The sequence below is a fragment of the Neofelis nebulosa genome, chromosome 8 (genome assembly GCF_028018385.1).
Source record: "Neofelis nebulosa isolate mNeoNeb1 chromosome 8, mNeoNeb1.pri, whole genome shotgun sequence".
In the NCBI taxonomy this organism is placed as follows: Eukaryota; Metazoa; Chordata; class Mammalia; order Carnivora; family Felidae; genus Neofelis; species Neofelis nebulosa.
This window is the reverse complement of record NC_080789.1, coordinates 128,502,749-128,518,598: the sequence shown is the minus strand read 5'-3', so window position 1 is coordinate 128,518,598 and position 15,850 is coordinate 128,502,749. Positions and strand designations below refer to the sequence as shown.

The following is a 15,850-nucleotide window of genomic DNA, read 5'->3' as shown; positions in this document are numbered from 1 at the left end:
TCTTGCATGAAATACTCTGGTTGCTTCTTCAGAAGCTTGGATTCTTAACAAAAGCATGATATTTGGAAGGATATCAAATACAAAAGAGAATATATGAAGTCCTCTTTAAGTAAATTAAGCAACATTAATTTTGTTACAAATGAGAGAGGCAATAAAATAAATGTGTAGAAAATTATAGGCATCTTTTTGACTTGTTTGCTAGCATGAATCCGCCATAAGTGTGTTTTACCTGATTATTCAAGCACTCATTTCGAAGGACACAGAATTACAGATGCCTGGAATATGGAATCACTGGCCTACCTCCAATTTTGATGATATCACTCTTAAAATTTAAAAATGCCAGGAATATGAAGGCAGACACTGATTTTGAAGTCCTTTCATGGGGTGCCTGGGTGGCTCAGTCAGTTGAGCATCTGACTTCGGCTCAGGTCATGATCTCTTCGTGAGTTTGAGCCCTGCATCGGGCTCTGTGCTGTCAGTGCAGAGCCTCGAGCCTGCTTCAGATTCTGTCTCCCTCTCTCTCTGCCCCTTCCCTGCTCACGATCTGTCTCTGTCTCTCTCTCTCAAAAAAAAAAAAAAAAAAAAAAAAAAAAAAAAGAATAGACATTGAAAAAAAAATAAAGTCCTTTCACGATTCCAAATGTGTCCTTGGTAATCTGCCCAATGCGCAACTACTTTTAGTGAAAATATTTTATTTCTATTCTCAAGTAAGAAGAGTGTTTCCACAACTTGACTCTTTTGGTATTGTGAGGTCTTGGCTGATAACCTAAAAACCATCGATCTCATCCACATTCTTTCATCTTAGGGACCTCTTAATAAACTAACAAACTATGTGCTAATATGTTTAATGTAAGGTTCCAACGGTGAAAGGCAGTAGTGTGGGCAGTGTGGGCGCTCACCTATGCAGTGAGGTATTCTGAAAACCGGCCTCACCTGCCGGATCTCACCCCTCTCCCCCACCCCCACACTTAGATGCCAAGAAAATTCTTCCCAGTTCTTGCCTAGAAAGTTATCCTATTTATATCTGCTCAGTTTCACACTGATGTGAAATACACTGATAAGATAAATTTGGACTTTGACCCAAACTTAATACATACACACATGACATCTGGATAGTCAAAAAGATACTTCAGCATTTTGAAGTCCTAATAATTATCACGTAGGGCAGAATTTAATTCTTTACCCGAAATTTCAGTGCTCAAAGGAAAAAATTAACTTGAAATATATTTAATATTATCGGATTTCCTTTTACATAATTTTGAAAATGGAAACATGCCCCCAAATTAACTATTTTTATTATGAACATGGCATACGATTTTCAGAGATGCATAATGTGTTACACATAAGTTTTCAAGACTTAAAAATATCAATACAGTACCCAGAAGATTTTTTTCAATCCCACATAGTCATTAGATAGAATTAGCTTTCCAAAGCAATTCACATGTCATATGCCACTAAAGGTTAAAAAAGTTTTTACCAACTGTGGAATATGAAACCATATTAATGCAAGTATAGTTCTATAGAGACCATCCTGTAAATTCTGGATTTGCAACTGGAGAGGGCTGTCTGTATCTTATACATTACCTGCTTATGTCAAAATCTCCATGGGGGGGGGGGGGGTTAACCACAGACCAAATAAAGCAAGGTATTTCCTTTAAATACTTATTCTTATTAAAACATAATTCAAGAAGCTTTAAACAAATCCTAAAAGCCAAAGTTATTGCTTTATTGTTGTAAGGAAATTAAAGCCAATGGTTTAAAAAATTCCCCCAAGAAAAAAATTTCCAGATCAGCTTAATATAGTCACTTATTTCTCAATAGCTTAGACACGTAGATGATTGAAATAAGAGAATCATGAAGCCACAGCACTTTAAAGCTGAACGATATCTACTTGAAAGTGAGGGGTTTTTTTTACTTTAAAAAATTATTAATGTACTCAGAGAACTATGTAATTAGCAGTTATATATTTTAAAATATTTAAAGTTTATTTATTTGGGGGTGGAGGGGCAGAGAGAGGGAATATCAAGCAGCCTCTGCACTGTCACCGAGGAGCCTGACGTGGGGCTCAAACTCACAAACTGAGAGATCACGACCTGAGCTGAAGTCGGATGTTTAATGACAGCCACTCACGCGTCCAAGTTTTGCAATATTTAAAAATCTCTAACTGATAGGGAAAACAAGCTTTATCTCCTATAACTTTAAACACTAGAATAAATTCTTTCATTTTAAGGGCTACTAAATTTATTGTTTTAGAATACTGGTAAGTTTGTCTTTAAAAATCTGACATGTCCTGGGGCACTGGTGGGATCAAGCCCTGCTTCCGGCTCCCTCTCTCTGCCCCTCCCCCCACCCCGCGCACACACTCTCTCTCTCCCTCTCCACAGAAGTCCTTACATGAAAGCAGTTTTGTAAAACTGAGAACATAATATTGCACACCATCGCCACGACTCATACTTACCACAACTTCGCCTCGGTGAGCTTTCACTGTTGCCCCAAACCACTGATTCGATTTAAATTCTATAGGTTCCTTGGTTCCATTAACTCTGATCTTTCTGTTGTCTGACAAGGAGGACACGGAACTGTTAAGAACCCGTAAACCGTGGCAGCCAAATATAATATGTAACAATGAACACGTCCCCGTTAAAACTATTTGAAAAAAAAAACAACAATGTTCAGACACGGGGTGGGGAGTTCTCACCAAGCCTTTTCATTTAGAAAAATACGAAATGAAAATGCACATTTGAACATGACATTTCACAACTTCACTTACAGGAAGCATTTTTTATTGTTACCACTTAATATTTTCAGAGATAACTGTATTGTCAAGTTGACGTGAACTCTAATAGCCTCAAATCTATGCAACTGTCATTGATTTGCAAAAGATCAAAGACCAGATACTTATAACTGCCTCAAGGAATTTCAAATCTTTCCCAATAGGGAAACCCATAGGAATCTCCCTGAGGGGAGAAGCACATGAGTTAGCTCCTCCCTTGAGTTGGCATGAGTTAGCAAGAAAGATTGTGAAGGACTCCAAGGTCTTGGTTTTTGACGAAGTTAACATGTGTCCACGCAGCCGCAGAAAATAACACCTCAACGTAGTTTTAGACACACTTTGCAGATGTCATAAGAAGGGGGGCCATCTGGGTAGAAACTCAACCCAATTATAACACGCTTCGGGTTTTAATAAAAAGCAGATATCTTTCTTTTCACTCTTGATTCCCACTCAGCGTATTTCCCACGTGGCTCTAACCACATGGCTGTCACTGGAGCTTCGTCAGTAATAGCTAATGGATTTCAAAAGACATTTGCACCAGGGAATCTTATTTATATGTGTTTCCTTTGGTATGCGTTTCATTTTTCTTCATTGACTCTATAATAAAGGCATTACAAAACGAACTTTTAACGCCTCTTAAGTGAGGCCAAAATACACATGTAATTAACATGAAGTTGAGTTTCCATATGATTACAGACTTTTAAAAATTATATATAGTCAATCTTAACCTAAAATTGATTTTTACATGTTAGTTGAACATCATCAATTTCCTTCTTAAAAATCTTATGCTTTTGTTGTTTCTGAGTTTTGTTTTGTTTTGTTTTTAAAAAAAGAGGTTCTAGGGGCGCCTGGGTGGCTCAGTTGGTTGAGCGTCCGGCTTCAGCTCAGGTCATGATCTCGCGGTCCGTGAGTTCGAGCCCAAGTCAGGCTCTGTGCTGACAGCTCAGAGCGTGGAGCCTGCTTCTTGTTCTGTGTCTCCCTCTCTCTGCCCCTCCCCTGCTCATGCTCTGCCTCTCTCTCTCAAAAATAAATAAACATTTTTTTAAAAATTTAAAAAAAATTTAAAAAGGTTCTATAAATCCTTACCCAAAATGCATACAACTGGCAATGAACGGAGCATGTTACAGATTACAGCATAAACTTGAAAAAATAAACATTTATATTTACATCTAGGCACTGTGGAAGATTATAGACCTCAGAGACAATGAATCTTATCACCATGAACTGGGTGATGGGGGCAATTCATTCAGTCTTCGGAGTTTGGGTTTCTTCTAGAAAATGAGGCTGAGAATACCTTCTCCCTTTCCTCTTTCACAGGTGATCAAAGTCATAAAGATGACGTGAGCTACACAAACTCGAAAGTGCCCTCTTTATAAGCTGAGAAGCTGTACGCTCAGAAATCATGTAGCCATCTAACTGAAAATCCAAACCCTTTACAAATATCTCTTAATTAGAAACCTGGAAACTCAACCCAAGTCCAAGAACTGGAAAGGACCTTGCTGACACACACGTACGATGTTATTCTTAGTGATTTTTGGCACTCAGCAGTGAAATTAGTGAGACCTCTCAAGACTGTCCATGTGGCTCTGATTCATTACAGAGAGAAAAGGCTACACAGTGGCTTTGCAATGTCCAAACTGCTAAAAAGCCATGAAAAGACCAGCACCTCAAAAATTTCAAAAATCTTTAAAGGAGATCCCAAAATAACTTAAGAAAAACAGCCTGCCAGGAGGAAGGAAATGGATCCTGGGGAATCTAAATTGGCCTCATTCTGCTAGAGAAAATGATGTGACTTTACCTTTGTGACTCCTGAGACGTCCTTTCTGCTGTTCAGAGGTTGAACTGTGTAATAACTAGATTAAAACTGTCAACTGTGGGTTATTGTCCAGCAACAAATTTCTTCTGGACCAAGAATACAAATGAATTGGCTTCACTAATTCCACTAATTCCATACCCAACCCCAAGGATTCCATACCCAAGGATTACAACAGAGAATTCCACTGTCCTGGGTCTATTTACTGAGACGAGCTTTAGTCTAGACAGATCAGCCACTCCTTGATCTGTGAGGAGGGCAAATCACCTTTTCAAACTTCTGCTTCACTATTTTTACAAGTTGTCTGACTTTAAATCTCGTGTCAGAATGTCATAAAATTTCAAACGAATAAAATATATTCAGATGGACTATGAAAGTCCATTTCTCACCCTCCTTTTCTGAACAAGAGTCTTTCATGCCAAATACCCCAACACAAGGCACTGTGTTATCTCTTGCCCGCTGGTGCTCAAGAAACCTCCCATGCATGGACAATGTTTCCGATTTGATTCAATCTGATCTTTACTGAAAACACCCCCCAGGTAATAACTGTAAATACTCAGCGTGATTTCAGCCCCGCTGAGCCCTCCTCTGTAGGGCAAAGGTCTGAAAGCCTGGAACATACATTTTCTAGACACTCTTATGAGTAGGACCCTTGTGGAATGAGAGGCTCAGGAGAGGACTGGAAAGAGAAGACGGAGAAGCCATTACTTTCTGGTGGCAGGTGCAGGCACACACGTGGGCATCAGCTGTGACAGGTGTGATGTTCTTCCTGCAGTTCTTTAAAGTATCCCTTGATAATAATCCCCTCTTGGTGCATCAGTCAGCAGAGATCAAGTCCTGAACTTCCATATTGCTTCATCTGCAGGCAGTGACCTTCCTGACCTCCCCACACCCCCAGTGTTTCCAGTGGCCAGGCGAGCCCCTTCATCTCTGTATGCGATCCCTTCCCAGCTGTACTACTCAAAGTGGTTTTTGTTTTTCTGACCAAACTCCCGCTGATACACTGATGACAAGGGGTAAACAGTTAGGAAAGAGACACGTAGATCTATAGCAGAAGAAAGGCACTGGTTACCCTACATGCCCTGTCAACCCCAGAGAACTCTTGGAAGGGCCTGTGATCATGGGAGATGGTGGAGACTGATGGTCACCTAAGAAGCAATTCTCTCCTTGGCATATCACAAACTATGGAGAAAACAAAGTCAAAAGCTAGGGAAAAAAATTCATAGTGAATGCATGTGATTTAAGTCTTTCTAAGCAGTAAAAGAGTAATGGGGCGCCTGGGTGGCTCAGTCAGTGAAGCGTCCAAGTTCACCTCAGGTCATGATCTTGCGGTTTGTGAGTTCGAGCCCCGAGTCGGGCTCTGTGCTGACAGCTCAGAGTCTGCAGCCTGTTTTGGATTCTGTGTCTCCCCCCATCTCTACCCCTCCCCTGCTCACACTTTTTTTTTCTCTCTCTCAAAGGTAAACATTTTTAAAAAGACTATTAAAATTAGTAAATAAATGAAAATCGAGGTGAAAGTTTTTTCAAAGAAATGGTCAGTAGATACAACTTGTAAAAAGCTCCCAAATCAATAACATAAAAGATTAACATTCTACAGGAAAAAGCTCTCAGGGCTTGAATGGGCATTACAGAATAAAGAAGAAATTAAAAAGCCTGTAAATTCCTAGAGAGGTCCTGAGCCGCAAATTAAAACAATAATGGCTTAACACTTGTCACCTACCAGTTGGGCAAAAAATATTAACATTCACTCTGTTTGCAAGACAATAACTCGACACAGCATTTTGGAAGGGCCATTTGGCAACACATACCAAAGTTTTAAATGTACATTTAAAAAAAAAAAAACTTTTTTTTCATGTTTATTTTTTGAGAGAGACAGAGACAGAATGCGAGTGGGTCAGGGGCAGAGACAGAGGGAGACACAGAATCTGAAACGGGCTCCAGGCTCTGAGCTGTCAGCACAGAGCCCGACGCGGGGCTCAAACTCACAAACTATGAGATCATGACCTGAGCCGAAGTCGGACGCTCAACCGACTGAGCCACCCAGGCGCCCCTTAAATATACATTTTTTTAACCAAAGAATTCAACTTCCAGGATTTGGTTCAAAGGGAATAATTACATAGATGCTTTAAGATGCAAAAGTGAAGATAATTGCCATCCTGGTTGTGATAGAAAACTGGAACTTAAATATTTATACATAAGGGATTCAAACTGAAATTTCTGTCATCTATAAAACAGACCACTACCCAACTGTTAAAGTACATGTGACAGATTTGTATGCACTGATACAGAATAATGTCTACAAAATATACATACATTTTTTTGTGAGCTCTCCCAAGGCCTTAAGAAAGTAGACAAAGGTACAAGGACTTAATATAACAAACATTTCCATTCCCACCAGGCAGAATTGATGACTTGGCTCTTTCACATTTACAAACATTACAGTATTCTTTAACATCTATCCCTAGTTCCATTGCCCTCTTTTTCTTCTCCAGAGGCGTCCACCATCATGAAATTGATGTGTATACTCCTGGCCGCTTAAAAAAGAATGCCCACGAATCCTATAGGACAGCGGTCTGCAATTTGTTTTTCTTAAAAGTGATAAAATAAAATACTTCAGGTTTTTCACTCTCTCTGCTCCTGTAGCAGCAACAACCATAAACAGTGTGTAAAAGAATGGGCTTGGCTACGTCCCCATTAAACTTTACGGGCAGACACAGAAATTTGGAAAGGTACAGACCTTTCATGTGTCATTAAATGTTACTCTTTCACGAGATCTTCCCAAACCACTACAAAATGTAAAAGCTACTCTTAGCTTACTGGCCACACAAAAACAGATAATGGGTCAGATTTAGTTGTAGTCTGACAACAGTTTGTTATTGAGTAGTTTGTGTGTTCCTTTTAACTGGAAAAAAAATGGTTCTGTACTGGCTGCATGATCTGTGGGTAGATAGATAGCTAGAAAATAGGTAGTAGGTTGGTAGATAGATAGGTAGATAACATTTATCTCATTCTTTTAAATCCTTGCTTGGTATTGTATCGCACTCCATACCCAGCTCTATTTTTTTAGTTTAGGTTAGGTTAGGTTTTTAATTTTATTAATTTAATTTTATTTTACTTTTTAAGGTTTATTTATTATTGACAGACAGAGAGAGACAGAGCATAAGCATGGGAGGGGCAGACAGAGGGGGAGACACAGAATCCGAAGCAGGCTCCAGCCCGACACGGGGCTCCGACTCACCACGAGATCATGACCTAAGCTGAAGTTGGACGCTTAACCGACTGAGCCACCCAGGCGCCTATTTTATTTTTATTTTTTATTTTATTTATTTTATTTTAATTTTATTTTATTCTATTCTATTCTATTCTTTTTATTGTTTTTATATTTTATTACTTTTTTATTTTATTTTATTTTATTTTATTTTATTTTATTTTATTTAAGAGAGAGAGCAGAGAAGGGGCAGAAAGAGGGACAGACAGAATCCCAAGCTTGATCCCATGAACCACGAGATCATGGAAGAGTACCTTTCCGGCACCAGCCTAGAGATGACATTGCTGGGTCATAGAGAGTCACCACATCCTCTTTACCAGCTTTCCCAGAGTAGCTACAACCCACAAACACAGCAGCAGCACACAGGAGTAGGGCCATCAGCTCCTGTCATTGTAGGATTTTAAAGTTTTTGCCAATTCTGTTTTCACTGGCATTTCCCTGATTATTAGCAAGTTGATCATCTTTTTCTATTTATGGCCCCCATACTTTTTACCTCCGTGACTTTCCAGTTCACATCCTTTGTTCACTTTCTTGTCTGATTTATTTTATTGATTTGTAAGAAGTTGACATATATTCTGAGGATTGATTCTTTTCCTTACGTATATGTTGCAAATATCTTCTCCCAATTTTTACTAGTCTTTTAACTGTGCTTATGGGGCTGTTGTCCGTCTGGAATTTGTTTTTTTAATATGACATGGCAAAGTATTATTTATTTATTTATTTATTTAGCAACGTTTATTTATTTATTTTGAGAGTGAGACAGCGTGAGCAGAGGAGGGACAGAGGGAGAGGGACATAGAATCCAAAGCAGGCTCCAGGCTCTGAGCTATTAGCACAGAGCCCAGTGCGGGGCTCAAACCCATGAACCACGGGATCATGACCTGAACCGATGTTGGACCCTCAACCAACACAGTCACCCAGGCGCCGCCCCTCTTACTTATTTTCAGTAAGGCCAGTCGTCACCACACCAGCTATAGAACAATCCATCTTTTTTCTTGGAGAGTTGTAATTCCATATTGCGGTGCTTAACTCCTGACATGATCTGGCCCCTGTCTGCCTTTCCAGCATCAGGTCCTCCAACTGCCCTGGCTCGGTGAGTCGCAGACACATCGACTTTCTGTCCCTTGAACATGCTCAGCTTTTGCTGTGTCTTCATTGCGTTTACTGTTCTCACTGCCACAGTTTTCCACAGGGCTGAGCACGATCTGAGATGATCTGATTTGTTGGTTGGCATGCTTCCTGTCTGTCTCCTTCAGAATATACATAAATCCCATGAGTAGAACGTTCTCTGCTTCAAGTCTGTATTGCCCACTGTTAGGACAGTGCCTGACACACAGTATTCCCTGCATGAGTGTTTGTTGAATGAATGACCAAAGCCCCCATGTATTCGTTCAGAAGTTTGTCTAACATATTGTTTACTATGATCTCCCTTTCATTTAAAATATGATCTGGGTGATTCTCTGGTTTCTCTTCAGAGCGCATAAAATATGATCTGGGTGGTGCGCCTGGTTGGCTCAGTGGGTAGAGCAATGCAACTCTTGCTCTTGGGGTTGTGAGTTCGAGTCCCATGTTGGGTGTAGAGATTACTTTTAAAAATAAAATCTTTAAAAAATAAGATAAAATGTGATCTGGAAAAAAAAACAGAAACAAAAAACATAAAGCCTGGGTGGCTCAGTCGGTTACGCGTCCGACTTTGGCTCAGGTCATGATTTCACAGCTCATGGGTTCCAGGTCCGTCTCAGGCTCTGTGCTGACAGCTCAGAGCCTGGAGACTGCTTCGGATTCTGTGTCTCCCTCTCTCTCTGCCCCTCCCCATCTCTCTCAAAAAATGAATAAACATTAAAAAAAAAAAACAAAACAAAAAAACCACCACCAAAAACCAGATTTGTAGGCCAACCTGGAACACGTAGTAATCAAGTTGATTTGGCCTGTCTTCCATTTCTGGGCTTTGAAGCCGACTTTCGTCAATCAGTAGCTTCAGTCTCTGGGCAATCTGGGTACAAATCCCAGTGGGTGGCAAGCCTACTAGCTTTTGGTTCCTTTTTCACGGGAGTATTCATTTCAGAGCAGGAGTGAGAGAGTGTAGAATATGGTGCACATGTGGGCTCCAAGCAGGTTTTTCTAATCTTTTAGCTTAGTCAAATGGGAGGAATTATAAAAAGTGAAGATAGGTCACCCAGGGGGAGACAGGAGCTGAAACCGACAGAGGTGCCGCGGAACATTCCGGTAGATGAGGGGATTTTTGAAAACTATTTATAGATAAGTCCTCGACCTCGTGCTGGAAGACAGTAAGCTTCCTTATGCCTTCAGTCACCACTTGGAGTGCACAGCCTTAGGGATTTTCTTAAAGCTGTTGCAGGAGCTGTCCAGACATTTCTAATCAGGAAGAGGGAAAAAGAAATCTTTAAACGTTTGTCTGTAATCTCCCATAATCAGCGTGTGCTGTAACAGTTTCATTCAAATTGAAACTACGTATCTGAGAACAGGGACTACTCCTTCCTAAGATTCAAAATAAAATAGCTGTGGCAGGAGCACTCCTTGTCGAAAAGAAACAAATCCAAGAAAAAAACCTGTCCCGGAAAAGTAAACTTACCAATGTTATGATTCCTGATACCCTAAAACCACTATTTAAAAAAACATTAAAGGGGTGCCTGGGTGGCTCAGTCAGTTAGGTGTCTCTCTGGCTCAGGTCACGATCTCACGGTTTGAAAATTTGAGCCCCGCTCGGGCTCTGTGCTGACAACTCTCTCTGCTCCCCCACCCCCTGCCGCCACAAAAAAACAAATAGACGTGTTTTTAAGCATGTTTAAAAAAAAACAAACAAAAAACCAACCATTAAAGAACACCTCTGTAGCTTTCATACTCTTGCTCATTTTATTGTGGTTTTTTAAGTGTTTGAGGAAATACCACATCCATTTTTCCATGTAATGTTCAAGAAATGTGTCATTCTTTTTTCCACCCAGTTTTATTGAGATAGAATTGCCATGCAGCACTGGAGAAGTTTAAGGTGTACAGCCTCGTGATTTGATCTACATATATTGTGAAATGATTACAATAACACATTTAGGAAACATCCACCATCTCCTACACAGATACAAAAAAGAAAAAAAATTTTTTTTTTCCCCTGATGCTGAGAAGTCTTAGGATCTACTCTCTTAACACCTTTCATGTATGCTATACAGCAGCGTGAGCCTTAGTCATCACTTAGAACATTCCATTCCCAGGCCTTGTTTATCTTATGACTAGAAGTTTGTACCTTCTGACGACTTTCGTCCAATTTCCCCCACCCCTGGTAACCACAAACCTGCTCTCTTTTTCTAATCTTGTTTTCTTTTAGAGTTCACGTGGAAGTGAGATTATACGGCATTCGTCTTTCTGTGTCTTAATTCACCTGGCATAACGCCCTCCAGTTCTAGCCACGTTGACACAGATGGCAAGGCTTTCCCCTTTTTAATGGTTGAATAATATTTCAATGCGTATATATACCACATCTTTCTCCATTCATCCGCTGACAGAAATGCATTATCCTGATTAAATGAATATTCTATACATTTATTTATAGACGTATACCATATATGTATACAATATACAAATAGGTGTCTATGCACACAGACATGCGCTGAACAGTTTTCCTGTCTTTATCGAGTAGATCGAATCTAAATGCCCTGCCCTCCACAGCATAGTTCTGGAACCACACCTGATCTCCAGGTATGGCATTTCCTTCCATCCAGGTAACGTCCTCTCTGCTCCCTGTCGAGTCTCACTCCTAGACTTCATACATGATGTTTCTCTTGCAAAATCGTGTTCTTCCTTGTTTGCCAACTAATCGAAATCACTTCCTTAAAAACCTGCTTTACCGAGAGTAAAGCGATGGTTACCAGGTGACGGGGGGACGGAGGAAAAGAATGATGGTGTTTAACAGCATAAACTTGTACTAAGTAGTAAACAGGCCACAGAGATCTAGTGCATGGTGGAATGAATATGATTAATATTACTTTTCTATAATGATGTAATGTGATATATATGCTTCAGTGGCAACCATATTACAATATATAAATGCATAAAATAACATGTTTTAAGTTTATGAATTTTATCGTGTCAAATTTATCAAATATAAGTAGGTAAATAAGCAAATAAATAAAATAATGAAGTGAATACAAATGGACCCCATGCATTATGTCTAAATAGTGAAATGATGCTCTTATGTGGATCCTGAGAAACTCAACAGAAGACCATGGGGGAGGGGAAGGAAAAAAGAGAAGTTAGAGAGGGAGGGAGCCAAACCATAAGAGAGTCTTAAAAACTGAGAATAAACTGAGGGTTGATGGGGGGTGGGAGCGAGGGGAAAGGGGGTGATGGGCATGGAGGAGGGCACCTGTTGGGATGAGCACTGGGTGTTGTATGGAAACCAATTTGACAATAAACTTCATATTAAAAAATAAAAACAAAATAAAAAATGAAACTAAAATAAATAAATAAATAGTGAAATGATATAAACCAAACTATTAAGTCAAATGTATCCGTCATAAAAAAATGCTTTAAAATGCAGCTTCAAAAACTCTTTCTTCTCAAATTGAAATTTTTTCAGATTTTTGTTCTTAAAAATTCAAACAATATAAAGTAACAAAATTTGTATAAAGAATTACATAAGGGGCTTCAAAGTTAGTAAAAAAAAAAAAAAAAAAAGAATTACATAAGGTACTTAGAGGAAGGTCACTGGAATCTTACCCCTTGGACATAGTAGCTGTTAAGTTTGGTAAACCCCTCCAACCTTTTAGAATTTGAGAGGCTTCTGGCTCATTCCTCTAGTTTAAGCCATTTCTTTACTGGCACTCATGAGAGTTTTATTTAAAAAATCTTTTTAATGTTTATTTTTGAGAGAGAGACAGAGACACAGAGACAAAGAGAGCATGAGCAGGGGAGGGGCAGAGAGAGAGGGAGACACAGAATCCAAAGCAGGCTCCGGGCTCTGAGCTGTCAGCACAGAGCCTGGCGTGGGGCTCGAACCCACAAACCATGAGATCATGACCTGAGCAGAAATCAGACGCTTGAACGACTGAGCTGCCCAGCCGCCCCATGGAAGTTTTATTTTAAATTATTTTTTTTCATATCACTATTTAAATGCTTTGTTTCATACATATTATACAGTTTTCCTGATCTTGATGGGGATATACATCTTCTGCTACAATTATTTCCACATCTATATTGTCTTGCCAAGAATAAAGGTCGCATTTCCAAGTTCATGTTTTTCACAGCCAATAGTGCCTAGCCAGTGTTCTTTAGACTTTTGTTTTGTAATAATCTGAATGAGTTTTCTACATCATATAATATTGTTTGAAATGCTTTTCGTATGCAGGTTAACCCAGGTCACATGTAAGGTTTGTTCTGGAAATACATATGGAATTTTGGTGGTACGGTGCAAGTGATTTTGGGGGGGATATTCTGCTAATTCATGATACAGCTAGGGGAACATCTCTCCAAAGGGACATGGTAGGCCATCTCTTTAATCTGGTAGACCAGATTAAAAACGAGAGAAAAGAAAACTTCCCTGGTAGGAAATGAAAGTCTGAAAGGCACGGATGGACAGAGCAATTGTAGAGAGGCATCACCTCTGACCTCATCTGCTCCCACACACTCCACTGGTGTGCCCCGGCTGGAAGAGTCTTCTCTCGAAGCTCACCGGCCCCCTGGGACACACAGGTCACACAGGCACACCCACGCATGCACACACACACACACACACACACACGCACACCTCTCTTCAGCTCTGGCCCTCTCCTGATACCCACAAATCCCCCTCCAGGCAGGGAAAGGAGCCCTTCTTCTGCACACTTAAAGCCTTTACTTTTTGCTGTCACGTCACATGACCATAGACTACCGCTGCCAGGCGTTGAGGCTCTCATCCACTGGACCTGAATATCGCAAGGTCAGAGACTACGTCTGTCTTGTTCGCCATTTATACCTAATAAAATGGTAGCCCCATGAACCAAGCTGGGAGCTTGGAGTGCATCCTTGGCAATCAGCAATCCTCCCAAATTCCATTCGCTAGTCAGTTCCTGTCCACTCTTCCTTCCGAAGCCCTCTCTCAAGTCCATCCATTTCTTTCTATCCCTCTTGCTACTTCCCTAATTGTGACCGCCGTTTCTTTTGGCTCAGTTTCTGCAACAGCTTCCTACTGGTTTCTCTTCCTCCAGGCTTGCCAGTTTTATGATTTTTTTCCTTTATGTTTATTCATTTTTGAGAGAGAGACAGAGTGTGAGTGGGGGAGGGGCAGGGAAAGAGGGAGACACAGAATCCGAAGCAGGCTCCAGGCTCTGAGCTGTCAGCACAGAGCCCGACGCGGGGCTCGCTGGAACCCACGAATGGTGAGATCGTGACCTGAGCCGATGTCAGACGCTTAACTGACTGAGCCCCCCGGGCGTCCCAAGGCTTGACACTTTTAAATTCATTCTCTATCCTGAAGCCGGAGATCTCATGCCACCCTTACCTTCCAGAGTCATCCCTTCATTCCCAACCACAATGATTTTCTTTGAGCTCCTTGAATGCCTGAGGCTTTCTCTCGGCTCTAGATTTTCTCACACTTGGAATAATTCCCTGGTCTCAAATGTCTTGGCCAAGAAACAGCTGGGGAGCTGACAAGTCTCAATATGGCTTATATGTCACCTTCGGATTGGCAGGAACACAGCATGCTTCTGTTTAGCGCCCAACAATTTATTTGCTTCAAGAAGTAATGAAAACCTCTCAGCATGGGAATCTCAGGAAGCAGATTAAATGACATAAATCTCTTCAATATGACCTCAAAGCAATGCTTTTAAATACAGGATATGATTGGGTTTCAGGATGAAGACTGCATAAACTGGCCTCCCAATAGCGTTTGAAAATGTATTTACACTAACTCCTGTCATATGCTTCCCTTTTCCTGGGGATCTCATCTCGGTGGCCAGAAGATGTAGTAAAAAGGATCCCAACCATTCATCTAACAAAATGTTTCACTCTCTGGTTAAAAAAAGAAAAAAAAAAATCACCATTCCTAATGTTACCTAAAATAGGCATTTCAGAAAGAACTCAAACCTTCTGTGTCTACAGTGTATTCTCACGGGAGATTAACACTTGGGATGGACTTGTTCCCTGGGAGATCTTAAATCCTATCCCAGAAGAGTAGAACCATAACATGAGGTGAGCAGAGGCAAAAAAAAAAAAAAAAAAGAAAAAATTTATTCCTGCCACCAGTAAATTCAGATTTATAAATCTGCACGGTCCCTGCGCACTGCCTGCGATTCAATCCTGTGACTTCACTGCTCGATTCATTCTGCCCCGGGACTACTCTTCACCCTTCCTCCTTCTCCTAACCTGCTCCTGCTCCCTTCTCATCAGCCCATAACCTTGCTTCCCGGTTCTCGGAGAAAACGCAACACGTGAGAAAAGGTCATTGTCTTCATCCTGTCTCCAGACCCACCAAGCTCCTCTCAGTGGTGCCCTTGTTGTGCTGCTGTCCTGTCCCCGAGGAAGAGCTGCCCCTGTCCCCTCCGTCTAAGAGTCCCCACCCACCCCTTTACATCCTTTCCGGATTTTGTTCCTACAGGTCCCCTTCCAGCGTCTTTCAGTCGCTGCTGCTTCCCTCTCTCAACAGGATGATTCCTATTAGACTGCAAACACGCAGTAGTATCTTCTCAACAACTCCATTTCCCTGAGCCCATTTATAGTGAAGGTCCCGGGCCCCTGCTGTCCGGGTGGGTCCTCTCCTCTTGTCTCTCCCCACCTCCACGGCAACCCCTTTTGTTCCAAAGCAATAACTTCCCGTTCTCCCTTTACTCCACCTCACAGGACTTGCTTCACTGGCTTCATGACTTCTTCTGCCTCCATGGCTCTCCTTGTCAATCCCTCCCATATTTCTCCAAATGTCAAGGTGCCCCACGACTCAGTCTCAACCTTGATCTCCCCCCTTCTGTTCCCTTCCCTTCTCCCTTTGTTGTACTTTGCTTCCCCCTTCTCCGGC

General features: G+C 41.0%; 1 protein-coding gene across 1 annotated transcript in view; it reads right to left on the bottom strand.

Annotated features, from left to right (window-relative positions):
• Nucleotides 1-15,850, bottom strand: part of ITGA8 (integrin subunit alpha 8) — a 190,094-nt gene that overhangs the window by 160,938 nt on the left and 13,306 nt on the right. Inside the window, exon 3 of the mRNA XM_058681828.1 lies at nt 2,459-2,559. Coding sequence (XP_058537811.1) covers nt 2,459-2,559 — 101 coding nt within the window. The remainder of the gene's footprint in view (nt 1-2,458; nt 2,560-15,850) is intronic.